The 13,838-nt window shown below is 33.2% G+C and overlaps 4 protein-coding genes across 6 annotated transcripts in view; 2 read left to right on the top strand and 2 right to left on the bottom strand.

Moving 5' to 3' along the window:
- LOC107728551 (myocyte-specific enhancer factor 2B-like) overlaps positions 1 to 820 on the bottom strand; it is a 17,641-nt gene extending 16,821 nt beyond the window's left edge. Inside the window, exon 1 of the mRNA XM_016538753.1 lies at positions 706 to 820. The gene's annotated coding sequence lies outside the window, so the exon portion shown is untranslated. The remainder of the gene's footprint in view (positions 1 to 705) is intronic.
- Positions 821 to 5,714: 4,894 nt separating this feature from the next.
- Positions 5,715 to 8,590, top strand: tmem221 (transmembrane protein 221). Its single transcript, XM_016538820.1, has 3 exons — positions 5,715 to 6,311; positions 6,898 to 6,983; positions 8,023 to 8,590. The coding sequence occupies exons 1-3, from the start codon at positions 6,019 to 6,021 to the stop codon at positions 8,514 to 8,516; spliced, it is 873 nt and encodes a 290-aa protein (XP_016394306.1). The 5' UTR covers positions 5,715 to 6,018; the 3' UTR covers positions 8,517 to 8,590.
- borcs8 (BLOC-1 related complex subunit 8) lies at positions 7,023 to 12,038 on the bottom strand. 2 transcript variants are annotated; one of them, XM_016538821.1, is made up of 6 exons: positions 11,933 to 12,038; positions 11,594 to 11,706; positions 10,226 to 10,290; positions 10,029 to 10,136; positions 9,748 to 9,833; positions 7,023 to 7,930 (listed from the first exon to the last, which is right to left on the bottom strand). In XM_016538821.1, exons 1-5 carry the CDS (start codon positions 11,967 to 11,969, stop codon positions 9,770 to 9,772), a joined length of 387 nt encoding a protein of 128 aa, XP_016394307.1. In that variant the 5' UTR covers positions 11,970 to 12,038; the 3' UTR covers positions 7,023 to 7,930; positions 9,748 to 9,769. The 2 variants fall into 2 exon arrangements, with proteins under 2 accessions (XP_016394307.1, XP_016394309.1); XM_016538823.1 differs by lacking the exon at positions 7,023 to 7,930 and having other exon boundaries at positions 9,747 to 9,833.
- A 736-nt stretch (positions 12,039 to 12,774) lies between these two features.
- LOC107728547 (DNA-binding protein RFXANK-like) overlaps positions 12,775 to 13,838 on the top strand; it is a 4,252-nt gene continuing 3,188 nt past the window's right edge. The window contains exons 1-4 of one of the 2 annotated variants that reach the window (XM_016538751.1): positions 12,775 to 13,119; positions 13,250 to 13,367; positions 13,468 to 13,533; positions 13,665 to 13,765. In XM_016538751.1, coding sequence (XP_016394237.1) covers positions 13,268 to 13,367; positions 13,468 to 13,533; positions 13,665 to 13,765 — 267 coding nt within the window. In that variant the 5' untranslated portion in view covers positions 12,775 to 13,119; positions 13,250 to 13,267. Of the gene's footprint in view, positions 13,120 to 13,246; positions 13,368 to 13,467; positions 13,534 to 13,664; positions 13,766 to 13,838 lie in introns of both variants that reach the window. The other variant, XM_016538749.1, reaches the window with a different exon arrangement.

Below are 13,838 nucleotides of genomic sequence, written 5' to 3'. Positions count from 1 at the left end.
TATATATATATATATATATAAAATATATTTTGCTATTTATATAGGAAAATATATTTTATATTAATATGTATTAATTATATTATAACACTATATTATATATTATATTATATAGAGAGCTATGAGAGCTATTGCAATACCAATTTATCTGTTGAGAAAAAAGCGTTAACAACACTTTGTGTAATAAATAAAGCGTTATGCATTCGTTCTCACGTTCTCAAGGTAACACATTGATGGTGGCTTGATTAGAACTAGTGAGCGAACAAAAGGCCTAATTTTCTATGCTTTAAATCTTGAATTGTATATACATATTTATCAAACTATTATAGTATTTTGCAATATTTTTTTGTTTTGTTTTTAAATAATATTTTTATGCTTATAGCATTTGAAAAAATATTTTTATATTATTATTATTAGTAGTAGTATGTATAAATATTATTAATTGTAATATATTATTTATATTTATGCATTGCTAAATAAATAATTAATAATCGTATTACTACTATTATTAATACTTCATTAGAATTAATACAATATTAATATCAATATGTATATAGAGTGAAATTATTTAGCAATACCCATTTATATTTTATTTATTGTATGTGTGTGTGTCTGAAGCATATAACACACACACACATATATATATATATATATATATATGTGAACAACCAAAAAAACAGTTTTATACTATTAAAAAAACGATCTTACCTGGTTTTGACAATTAACCAGTCGGCTGAGTCGTTAAGAAGAGTGTCACCAGTCTGCAAAATAAGATGAATCAGCTGAATGGAGGAGTTCACATCATCTGATGATCGTCGAGCTTCTTTAGACAACAGCGCATCTCCAGCTGTTCATACTGTAGCAGCATAGCTCAGAGAAAACCACGCCCCCTCGGCGTTCCCATTAGCTGAAAACGACGCCAATCATCTCCAGCTGTTCCCACAGCAGTGGCATCAGGCAGAAAATACCACGCCCCCTCAGCGTTCCCATTGGCGGAAAGAGACGCCAATCATCTGCGCCTGTCCACACCATCAGCAGCCACCGCCTACTTTAGAGTTTTGCACCCGCCTCTGTCGAGTTTTATTGGCTGCAAAAGACGCCATTACTTTTATTATGTGTCATTCGCTTAATAGAAAACCCTTCGGATACTTTAAATACACTTAAATATTTAGCGTACAAAGTGAATAACGAAAAGAGAAAGATTAAGAACATTGTCGTTTTTTATGTTAAGCACATTAAACACTGTAAAAACGTGATGACGCTATTAAACTAGTTTAATTCACCTATTAAAATTAATAACGCAATAGAGACATGCCAATATTAAACTGAACTGAAAAAGCCTTTACAAATGAATGAATGAATTAGTCTAATTAATATATAACAATAATCAAATAATAAAAGTATTATTTTGTTTAATTACAATGTAACATAACTGTGTTATGTGCTGGCAGGAGTTTTAGCCTGGTCCAAAGCTACATTTTTTGAGCAAAACTTTATAATACTGTTCATTATAAAAGATTATAAGCAGAAATCAATTCATAAAAATGCCATAAAAAGTTATGAAACTTCTATATAACTTTTATATAGGCTACAGTATACAGACCCCTAATTTGGACAAATTTGCTTCATATTTTAAGGGGAAATGATGAATAAATGATTAATATATATATAAATTTTCAACATACATAAAATAGGTATACATTTCATTACACTATTCCAAGAAAATTAAATTTTTTATTATAGATTTCCATGAAAGAAAAATTGAAATTAAAATATCTATGCATAAAATTTTAAATACATATATTTTACTTTTTCCTATTCACTATCATTATTTTTTTACAACAGGGTAACCACCTCAAAATATGTATTCAAATCACTATACAAATAATAACATATTCACAATTCCATACAGGGCACAGAACTTCATTCAGAGGTCATTTTAGCGAGTTTCCATTTTTGTAATTTATCTTAGCAGGCTCTTATGAACCCACAGACTACTTCCCATTAAAAAGTGACAATGAGATGCACAAGAGAAATCTACTTCACATGCTATAAAGAGTTTACCAATATCTCTCACTCATGAACACAGTGGCTTCAGTCCCCCTCTGAGAGTTTAATCTGCATGTCATCTGATGCAAGAAACAGCAACCTCATGTCATGCTCCCGAAAGTCCCTCCGCATCCCTCCTGCAGGAAGCTCCCTCCAGTCTGGAAGGAACAAACATAAACATTGATTTTAAGGCAAGACACCACAGGTGAAAAGGGTACAAATTTGACTTTCAACTAACAGACATCATCCCAGTTGATTAATCACAGTACATTAAGACAAGTTTTCAGAAATGTTACATTTAAATGAGGCATATGAGGAATTTTGTAATTAAATATGCACTTGCATACATTTCCAGAAGAGAAAACGAAGCACTGTTTAAAGCCAAGTTCAAATTTTTCATTTTATTTTGTTGACATATTAAAGGTTTTCTTATATTATTTTATCACTTCATAAATAAAACAAATACTGTGAACAGACAGAAAAGATACATTTTACATATATGCTTATTTTTAAGAATATTATATAAATCAGTGGAGCTGAAGTGGCGATTTCTGGCTTACTATGAAAACAAATGAGAAAAAGGCTCTAAAAGATATGTATTGTAACTCTAATCCACAGATGCAAATAGATAAAGTGTTATGAAAGCAAAATAGCCCAAAAATCTAAAAAACTGACCAATTTTGCCTGTGTCTTGCCTAAAAAGGCATATTGACTATTCAATATAATTTATGGAGAAAATAAAGATTTCATTTAGGGTTGGAGCATTTTAAAATAAAATAAAATAAAATAAAAAAATAAAGGAGAAAATAAAGATTTCATTTAGGGTTGGAGCATTTTAAAATAATAAAATAAAATAAAATAAAATAAAATAAAATAAAATTAAATTAAATTAAATTAAATAAAATTAAATAAAATTAAAAGTCTGGCTATTATGTCTCTTTTTTCTGATTTTATGTCAATTAATATAATTAAATTTAACTAAACATCTAATAATAGGTGAGAAAGTTAAATAGTTATACAGATTCATAATCATATTAAGACTCTCATATCACTATATTAATTTCTCAGTTCTTCAAAGCTTCATTATTTGCATCAAAGTAAAGAATACGTTTTTCTTTGTAGAACATTAAAATGTTCTCCTCTTGTACTAAAGTGTGCACTGTAAAGGTTCAAATTCTAAAAAATACTTTATTGGCGTTAATGGTTCCATTAAGAGCATTTAACATCCATGGAACCTTTTCATTACACAAAAGGTTCTCTATAGTCAAAAAAAGATTCTTTAGATTATTTAAAGGGTCTTCATACTAAGAAAAATATTGTTATTTTAAGAACTGCTCACTGAAAGTTTCTTTGAGGAACCCAGAATGGTTCTTCCCTTTTGGAACCTTTATTTTTAAGAGTGTAAAACCTTTTTAAGTTAACTGGAACCTTTATGTAAAGTCAAGTGTGTAATAAATTTATAGCAGTTAATATAATTACTACTCCACATAACTGCGTCTCATATCGAATAAAGGAAAGTCTGGAAAGTGTCAAGTGTCAACTTTTTTTCCCTGAAACTTCTCACTTCTGCTTTTGACAATATCAGCGGCCTGAAGTTTTTGTACATGTGGTGAATCTCTCGGATTCAGAAATAGCCTCTCTGGTCAGCGTTCATGTTTAGGCGATTCTTCAGGCGATGTTTTTTTAGTGTCTGGCTTATCGCGTTCAGCACAGCAGCAGACCTTGAGTTCCCATCAGCCCATTCTGAGAAAAAAAAACCCACCTGCGCATTCAGGGTTAAGGTAACAAGCAACGTTTCACCTTTATGTAAATAAGCTTAAATATAATGCTTATAACATTTAGATTCATAAATAAAATGTTCCTGATAAAGGCCTACCGTAGGCTTGATGCTCTTTATATCTTCAGTACTGCTTCTGCACCCGTAACATACAAAAAGAAGAGTGAAGATGATAGTCTTTCCCTTTTTCATCAGGATATTGCATGTATAGAATGTCATATATTTCAGAGTAATTTATAATCAAGCACTAGTTCTTAGAAATCAGAACATGTGATTGGATGTGGGCTATTTTTCAAAAAGCTTTCCATTGCCTTAACTAAGAGTTCTCCAGAGCGCAATGCTTGTCTCTAAGGCAACGAAGCAAAGCTTTATCAGTTTTAAAAGGCAGCAACTACTGCCTCTATTTGCACCACTTTCAAAACACACAAAAAAGGCAATGCAGTCGCCGGGTCTCTTACCTCAGTGCTCTCAAACCCTGACCCATTCCTCCAGATCTATAAATCTTTCTTGTTGTGTAGTTTAATTTTTGTGCAAAATAATCATTCTTAATATACATATTTTTGTGAATGACACTACAAATATGCACCGCTTTAATGATCTTGTCATGCAAGTAGGCCCATTTCACTCAAACCCACCAAAACAAAAACATTTTTAGCATTCTAGCAAGCTCATTCCTTAAGTTATTAGTTAAAGAATAAGAAATACTACAGCATGAAGTTATTGCTTTAGACACATAAAAGGACGATTAGGACGATTCTAAGGGCCAGACGCACTTTTGGGGCCCCCTGTTTTATTAGTAGTAACAGTAGTAGTAGTAATGTAATATAAATTATAAATGTATCTACCAAAGAGTTACAAATAAAACAAAATTACGGCTTATTTCTGCATTTCCAGCAAAATTTTCTCCCCCATTCACTTCATGGTTTCGTCCCGTCCTACGTAGCCTAGAGTCATGAGTGAGATCAGATGGTAAACTGTCAAATTAGAGATGTCTTCGAGTTCGAGGGGGGCAAACGCACTTTTAAACCCCCCTTCTAATGAACAGGTTTGACTACTTTAGTAATTTCTATTTTTTAGTAAATAAAAAAGCATATAATGCTATTCTAGAGAATTGTGTGCTTCTAATTTTATACCAATAGTTTGAACAGGACCATTTTCTATTCTAACACGACAATGCCTCTGTGTATAAGGCAAGGTTTTAAAAAAAGACTGATCTTTAGAACAGAAAAAGGCACTTCCAAAACTGTGGCATCAAAGATGGAAACATAATTCATGTATTTAAAATTTGTATTTCCATCTTTGTTGCCACAGTTTGGGCATGATTGTACGCATATGTACAAGTCATTGGTGTTTGGCGATGAGTTTTTTTGAGTTTTATAGTTTTTTGGGCAATATAGTGTATGTTTGGTGCGGTAGGGGGCCCAACCTCATATTCTTTCATAGGGCCCAAAATTGATAGCGGCGCCCCTGGCAGATTCTGAAAGGGGGATGTAAACTTTTGACCTCAACTGTATGTAAAACTGACATCTTACAGACAGATGTTTGTACACAGCAGATGCTTTCCAGATCAAGCGATCTTTAACAGACATCTTGAAAACGTACGTGTGCTGTCTGGGTTTAGATAAAAGCGACTGCTAAATAAAGAAATGTAGCCTATAACTTTTAAAATATAAAAGTTAAAAACTGTAAAGATACATAATAAGAAGACTAATAAAAAATAAAACTATATTTTGTCCCCAAATTTGGTTATGCTTGAGGCACACGCAGAATGTTTCATGAAAAATTTAATTAGTGCACTACACCTGTTCCATGCACTGAACAACAAAACATGGATAGGCATGTGCATTCCTTTGGAGAAAAGTTCTCAAGAGCCAAATATAAGTGCAGGACGAGCAAGCTGCTGCATTGCTTGGGCGAATAAATCCAAATAAAAACTCCATTGTTGCATGAAAAAAGTTTTTAATCTGGGGATTTAAAGTGGATCACATGCTCTGACTGAACAACAGCGGCACGAGAGCACGCGCATTCCACAGCAGCCTCTCAAGCATCGTTTGTTTTCCTTGTCAAGAAACCCGCAAACAGAAAACATAGTGGGAAGATATCGAGGAAAAGTGGAAAAACATCATTTTTGATGGACTTTCGCAGATTTGGCGGTTTGTTTACATAGTAAATCGGGCATTTATTCACTGTCGGACATGACGCATTCCTACAGTCAGCGTTCTCTCGTGGTACTCGCGTTTTTAGGGATTTTGTCCGCAATAATGTCCGTATTGTCCGTCATTTTGATCTTCCAGCTCCAAACGCAACAGGCTGTTATAAAGGATTCGTCTACTTTAGGGTCGAGTGAGATCACAGCTGTGTTAATGGCTGTTTCCACGGTCCTCTCAGCCTTGTCTCTGACACTCAACTTGAGCTCAGTTGTTGTGTGTTTGCTTCACAGCTATTTCGCTACTGAAATATGCCGTGGTGAAGAACCAGATACACAAAGGTAATGGAGACACGTATGTAGACACTTTATCATAGAATTAGATACAGAATCTTAAACCAAATTTGAAAGAATGATACAAGCACACTTTTCGAGCAAAACATTCCCCCAAAAGAGTTTAAGTGATAAAACAGTTGTAAAGCCCTTCATACAAAAATCATATGGACAGTTTTTGGTTGTTGAACGTTACTGGAACATATAGTAAATGTGATGAATCACACCTGTGAGAACTTGAGGAGAATTTCTTTATTCATCAACTAAAAATAACATTGAAAGTCACTGAGAGAAACAAAAAATTGAGAGAAAAAGAGTTAGCTCTGTGAAAATGCTATAGCTCAAATATCCAAATATTTTTTGGGGCCCACACTGTATATCAAAGGTAAATGACATTTAATGGACTTTTGAATTTCATATTGACCTCCAGAACAACTTTCTCAGATATAACCCAGGTTTGAACATTTTAAAATGTCTAATAATTCAAAGAACCACATTCTAGCAGGTCTTTGAAATCAGTCTATTTGTTTTGCAAATTGAGGCCCTGCTACTCGTCCATGCAACAAGAAATGATCTGTTTTTGCTTCTATCCTAGGGCCGACTGGTTTTTATTGGATAACAGGGTTGTTCGGCATGTGACCATTGGACTGTTTTGCCTTGGAGTTTCAGTTTACTTAGCTGGTAAGTGCTACACAAAAACCACATGGAAGTCATGTCATGAATTATACTTAAAAACTTTAATCTTTAAATTCAGCATATACACATTTACAGAACAGTTACATTTACCTTATTACAACAAATGAAGAATTAATGTGCAAAATGTGAACAAATTGTAACCAGAACACCTAAAGCAGCTTATAAATATCATATGTCAATACCAAAAAATGTAATGGGAAGCCCATTTCTGCCTCAGAATAAAGAAAAAAAGTGGCAATCATGACTTTATATCTTGCAATTGTGACTTTTAATTTATCTCTCATAATGTTACATTTCGCAATGCAATATTAAATCTCGCAACGCCGATATTTTCCTTTGCAGTTGCAACTTTATATATTCTATTTGTGACATTGTATCTCATAATGTGACTTTAAATGTTGCAGTGTGACATTAAACTTCACAATTACAACTTTTTTTTTGCTAATTGAGACATTACATTTTTATAATTGTGTATTTAAATTTTATAATGTAACTTCATCACTTCAATGTTACATTAAATCTGGCAAATGCAATATTTTCTTTGCAGTTGCAACTTTATATTTCCCAACTGTGACTTTCATCTCACAATTTGACTTTAAACCTTGCAAATTGTGACTTTATATTGCATAATGTGACATTAAGTCTAGCAACTGCAATATATTCCTGGAGTTGCAACTCCTAATTGTGACTTTGATCTCACTATATGTATTTATTTCTTATTTTAAACTCAGAATTACCTTTTTTATTTTGTAACTCGGATTTGACAATGGGCTTCAATATTTTAGAGTAGTAATCATCATTAATATTAAGTGGTGGCAACAAGTGAATATGGAATATTCAGATCTATTTTATCCAGATCTTCATCAGTTTATATCCCAGAGCTGTGCTTTTCCCCTCCATCCTTTAGCATGCCAGGATCCAAAGCTCTTTTCCTGTGGAAAACAACAGTACATTAGTTTATATTCATCTTTCAGATGACACATCATGGAGTGATTTGACATACATTTCATTTTTCCCCTCACAGCCATGTGTATTTACATGTTATTGGTGTTTGAAGTTGAGACGGGCATAGCCAGCGTGTGCGTGCTTTCCTCCGGTGTTCTCGTCCTGCTACTTATCGTTATTCACTCCCTAATACGGGCAGCACATACAGCCAAACACTTCCACAATGAACATGCCCACACCATGTACCACAGCAACCCTGAAAACATCGCTGGAATCCGTACGTCGAACCTAAGCATTGTGGAAAAGCCACAGAGGCAGCACAGTTTAGCCAACCTGCACAGCCATTTCATCAACCCCGCTCACATCGATCCTAACTCACAGTACTGGGCATCTATCGGCCCTCGCAGCGATAAGGACGGCTACAGTGGCGGTGGGAGTGGACGGACGCACCGGACACTTTCGACAGAGTCCAGCCTGTTTCAGGCACAGGCCAAACCCTGGACCGGGGTCAACAGTGAGATGAGATCTGTACTTGCTAGAAAAGCCACGATCAAGGATTCAACTTTAGTATGAATGGTATCACATCTAGTCTGATGTTAAGATGGGCATTAAATAATACAATATGTACTGTCATTTATATATGTGACCCTGGACCACAAAACCAGTCTTAAGTCGCCGGGGTATATTTGTAGCAATAGCCAAAAAAACATTGTATGGGTCAAAATTATTGATTTTTCTTCCAAAAATCATTGGGATATTAAGTAAATCCATGAAGATATTTTGTAAATGTCCTACCGTAAATATATCAAAACTTCATTTTTGATTAGTAATATGCATTGCTAAGAACTTCATTTGGACAACTTTAAAGGCGATTTTCTCAATATTTTGATTTTTTTTGCTCCCTCAGATTCCAGATTTTCAAATAGTTGTACCTCGACCAAATATTGTCCTATCCTAACAAACCATACATCAATGGAAAGCTTATTTATTCAGCTTTTAGATAATGTATAAATCTCAATTTCGAAAAAATGGACCCTTATGACTGGTTTTGTGGTCCATGGTCACATATACATACACACACACATACATACAGTATATACACATAGACACTGGTGGAATAATTAAGATTTTTGTTTTGTTTTTGAAATAAGTCTCTTATGTTCTGTAAGCCTGCATTTATTTGATGAAAACATTTAAAACATTAATATTGTGTAATATTATTACAGTTTAAATAATTGCTTTCTGAAGGATCATGTGACACTGAAGACAAATTCAGCTTTGCATCACAGGAATAAATTACATTTTAAAATACATTAAAATAAGAAAATAGTTATTTAAAATTGTAATAATATTTCACAATGTACTGCTTTTTCATCAGATTATTGCATCTTAAATTATTTATGTGACATTTAAAGCAAAATATGTAAAAATGTATTTTTCATACACCTAATATCAACTTACAGGTGTTAGAAATCACACTAATTGTTAAAATGTGAAATTACTACTGAAATACTTGAGAATTTGTGTAGCTGTAGGATAGTGTATTGTTCTCTTTTTTTTACTAGAAAGACATATTTTGGAACAGAACAATACAACTATAAAAGTTAAGAAAAATAGCATAATTGAATAACTTATGGGAGAAGCTGATCTGAATCGGTATTTAACATTTCTGTCATAATAAAACTGAAATACTATGAAATGATGTTGTTTTTTTTATGAAATTTTGTACATAAACTATCAAATTACCACTAACACGGCATGCGTAAATTAGAAAAAAAACAAACAAAAATGAAGTAAAACTAACCTTGGAGAAAGACTTCCATGAGTCAAGGTGGTGTGACTGAAGTGTGTGTGGGTGTATCATTTGGATTAATTGCAGGTTTCACAGCACTGAAGTGACATGTATGTTTAAAAACAGAAAAAGTGAGCAAATTAAAAGTGAAGCAAACAAGCAAAGAAAAATTACAGGAGGTCAATGCCACATTCACATTTAACAGTGAAGTGATATATAAAACTAAAACGAAATAAATAAATAATAATAACGTAAATGAATGTAATTGCATTAAAATGGATAGTGACTACAACCTTCGACCCTGTGAGCTGCTGATCTGTTCCTTCAGTGAAATGGCTTGCCGGAGCAGACCGTCTATATTCTTGAAATAGAGACTACTATTCGTCATGCTTTTAACCGCACTGAAAGACACACACACACACACATAAAGTACATTAAATAAGGTACTACATAATATATATGTATATAATATATAAAATATATATCTTACCTGCATGCATATTCAACAGTGTAGATTGCTCCTTGACTTTGCTCCTCCCAACTCTGCATGTCTGTCTACAAATTCACAATTCATCACGGCACTTCAGTCAACTTGCTAATATAATAACAATAAATATATATTTTTGTTTATAATGCACTTTTCTCATAGCCAAAGTGCTACAAAAATAAAAGAAAATACAATAAATAACAATGATAAAGCTAAATAAATACATATCTGCATATCAGTCTACAAATTCATAATTACAACACTTAGGTCAACTTGATAATAAAATTATATTATAATACATTTGATTTATTATGCAAGTTTCGCAAACCCAAAGTGCTACAAAAACACAAAGATAATACATTAAAATAAAACAAAATAAATACACAACACCTGCATGTCTGTCTACAATAAATGAGTACAACACTTAAGTCAGCTTGCTAAAGTAATACTAATTATACATTTTATTTATAATGTGCTTTATCATACCCAATGCACTACAAATAGGCTAAATTAAAACACAATATAAGACAATAATATATAATATTTAACATAAGACAATAAATAACAACAATAAAACATGACAAAACATAGAACAGAATATAACAAACATACCCTATTAAAAAGCTTAAGTTAAACTAATAAGTGTAGGATATTTTGAAAAGATGGGTTTTTAACAGTTGCTTGTTGTAGCAGGAAATAATAAATCAGTAATAATTACACAGTATGGCATTGTTTTCCAGCAAAAAAATAATATTTTATAATTTACTATTACACTGAACACAATTATAAACGCAACACTTTTGTTTTTGCCCCCATTTTTCATGAGCTGAACTCAAAGATCTAAGACTTTTTCTATGTACACAAAAAGCCTATTTCTCTCAAATATTGTTCACAAATCTGTCTAAATCTGTGTTAGTGAGCACTTCTCCTTTGCCGAGATAATCCATCCACCTCACAGGTGCGGCATATCAAGATGCTGATTAGACAGCACACTCTAACTGATTTTTGTAATTTGAGCAAAGGAGAAGTGCTCACTAACACAGATTTAGACAGATTTGTGAACAATATTTGAGAGAAATAGGCCTTTTGTGTACATAGAAAAAGTCTTAGATCTTTGAGTTCAGCTCATGAAAAATGGGGGCAAAAACAAAAGTGTTGCGTTTTATAATTTTGTTCAGTGTATAATTTCTAATGTAAAGTGAGATTCTTAAGTGAAACCTGTGAGATTCTAATATGGCAGGTCAAATGTTAATCATTCAGGCAAATATCTTTAAAAATAACCAAATTACAGTGTTTAGGCAAATGTATTGTCTGTATTACTGTAATACAGGCTAGGCAACAAATAAAACACATTAAAATAAGGCAACTTACCTTGTGTTGCACGAGCTCTGGTAGGGATCTCCTGACGTGCTCTTGTAACCTATAAAGCGCTATCGACGGTTCATTGGCCAAAACATACATACTCTCTGTGAATTTATCAGTCACTGTAGCAGAAATAAACAAAACATATAATCAGTATCTCTTCATCAGGTTCGTATTAAATTATGTGTCATCTCAAATCAGACCATTGACACGCTTAAATAAGGCGTCTAATAATCAATTCAGTATTGTAAATTAGATGTTAAAGTTAATGTAAACACAAGTACACCGAGTCGTCGATTATAAAACATGAATCAATAGACATCAAAACTCTGAATCTATCCATGGTACCTCTTTTTACTTTCAACTGCATTTCTTGATCCTCCATTTTTATTAAATATTATCGTATGATATAAATTTCCTTCTGTATTATCAAATCGCAGCTGTGTTTCCCTTACAAGTGTGCTCCCAAAACATCATTTCAACTGCATTTCTTGATCCTCCATTTTTATTAAATATTATCGTATGATATAAATTTCCTTCTGTATTATCAAATCGCAGCTGTTTCCCTTACAAGTGTGCTCCCAAAACATCACCCGGAGTAACATCAGGCCAATAACTAGTTCCTAGCCACTAGTTCTGGAGATTGTGATCATCTAGGTGAATCGAATCATTTGAATCGTTTCATCATTTAGTGGCCTTTTCTGCAGATGTTTACCTGTTTTTATACAGTCTATGATGTTTACGCAGGTAGGTGACAGCGAGCGAGTCATGAACGAAGCCGAGCCGTTCATGACTTAAAAAAGTCTTACTGAAATCGTAAACTTGTTTTATTTTTTAAAGTCTACTAAGAAATCACAGAAAAGTATATAAGCACCGGAGCATTACGTTTTCTCCACAAAATACATAATTTAATTTAATTTAATAATAATAAAAAAAGACATCAAATAAGATCATATTTTTTTCACCCAAATATTTCATTATCTAGAAAGCTGATGGGCTGTTATGAACCATGGGAAAAGTTCAACAAACATCAACAAACATGAATAATTAAAGGTAGACAGACAGACAGACAGATAAGTTACACCTACTCAATGAAGGGGGCGTATTGATCAGTAGATCCAACCAATGAAATACTCCTTCCCAGCTCGCACTCAAATGCTATTGGCTCCGTCTATAGTCAGTCTTCGAAGGCAGTAAGCAGTCACGCGCCTCAAAGAGTCAGTACATGAAAGTGAACTAAAACGATTCCCAAAAGATTCATCCAACCCCTCCGATTCGTTCACGAAACCCATTTCAAGCTATTGTCCCAACTCTAATTGTTAAAAAAGATGCGATTAATTTTGCAGCCAGATATATATTATGAGAAAAGTAGCCTACTGTTTCATATATCATTCAATAGACTTTGAATGTGCGCGAGTTCAATGCACTTGCAAGACTTCTATTTCAGTTTCACTTTTGCAACCGAATCAGGAAACAAAAGCAGCATATACGATCACACGAACCTGTGAAGTTTAAGATCATGTAAACAATCGAAGGTAATATTCTCCTAAGTCATATTTTGTTATTTTATATTAGTATTATTAACTAATTATGCATAATAATGGGCGCTAATCTTGTTTATTAGTTATTTATTTATATTTTCTATATTGCGTACATTTAAAGCAGGTGTAATGATAAGCGATTATGGAAAACCGAAATGATGAAAATGCAGTAAACCATTCGACCACTCTGACAAATAAACAGCGGGGGAATGAGGTCACAGTCCGACCCGCCACTTTAGACAGTGAGTCTGCCACCTCCTTCTATAGATATAGGCAGATTTCAAATGCAGGCATTTAATAGTCTTTTTAAATGTAATTATGGCATTTAATTATGTCTTGTAGACCTCTCAATTCATCAGCTGGCAGCCCATGGAGAGATTTCACAACTGGAATTACATTTATCCAAAGGTATCAATAAATATACACTTGCTAAAATAAATAAATAAATAAGGGCATCCAGCGCATGCATGCATAAACAAACAAATGAATGAATGAATGAATAAATATGTATGTATATATATATATGGGTAATCTTGCAGACAGTTCTCTACTTAAAAGTCAAGATGAGCGAGGTTTCACACCACTAATGTGGGCTGCTGCATTTGGAGAGATAATGATGGTGGAGTTCCTCCTTCAGAAGGTGAGAAAGACACATTTTTGTAGCCACTAAGTCTAAACTACATATATATATATATATATATATATATAAACTG

Source organism: Sinocyclocheilus rhinocerous, unplaced genomic scaffold (genome assembly GCF_001515625.1).
Source record: "Sinocyclocheilus rhinocerous isolate Xijiao unplaced genomic scaffold, SAMN03320098_v1.1 scaffold1238, whole genome shotgun sequence".
Taxonomy (NCBI): Eukaryota; Metazoa; Chordata; class Actinopteri; order Cypriniformes; family Cyprinidae; genus Sinocyclocheilus; species Sinocyclocheilus rhinocerous.
The sequence above is the reverse complement of the archived record's forward strand: the minus strand, read 5'-3'. Positions and strand labels throughout refer to the sequence as shown.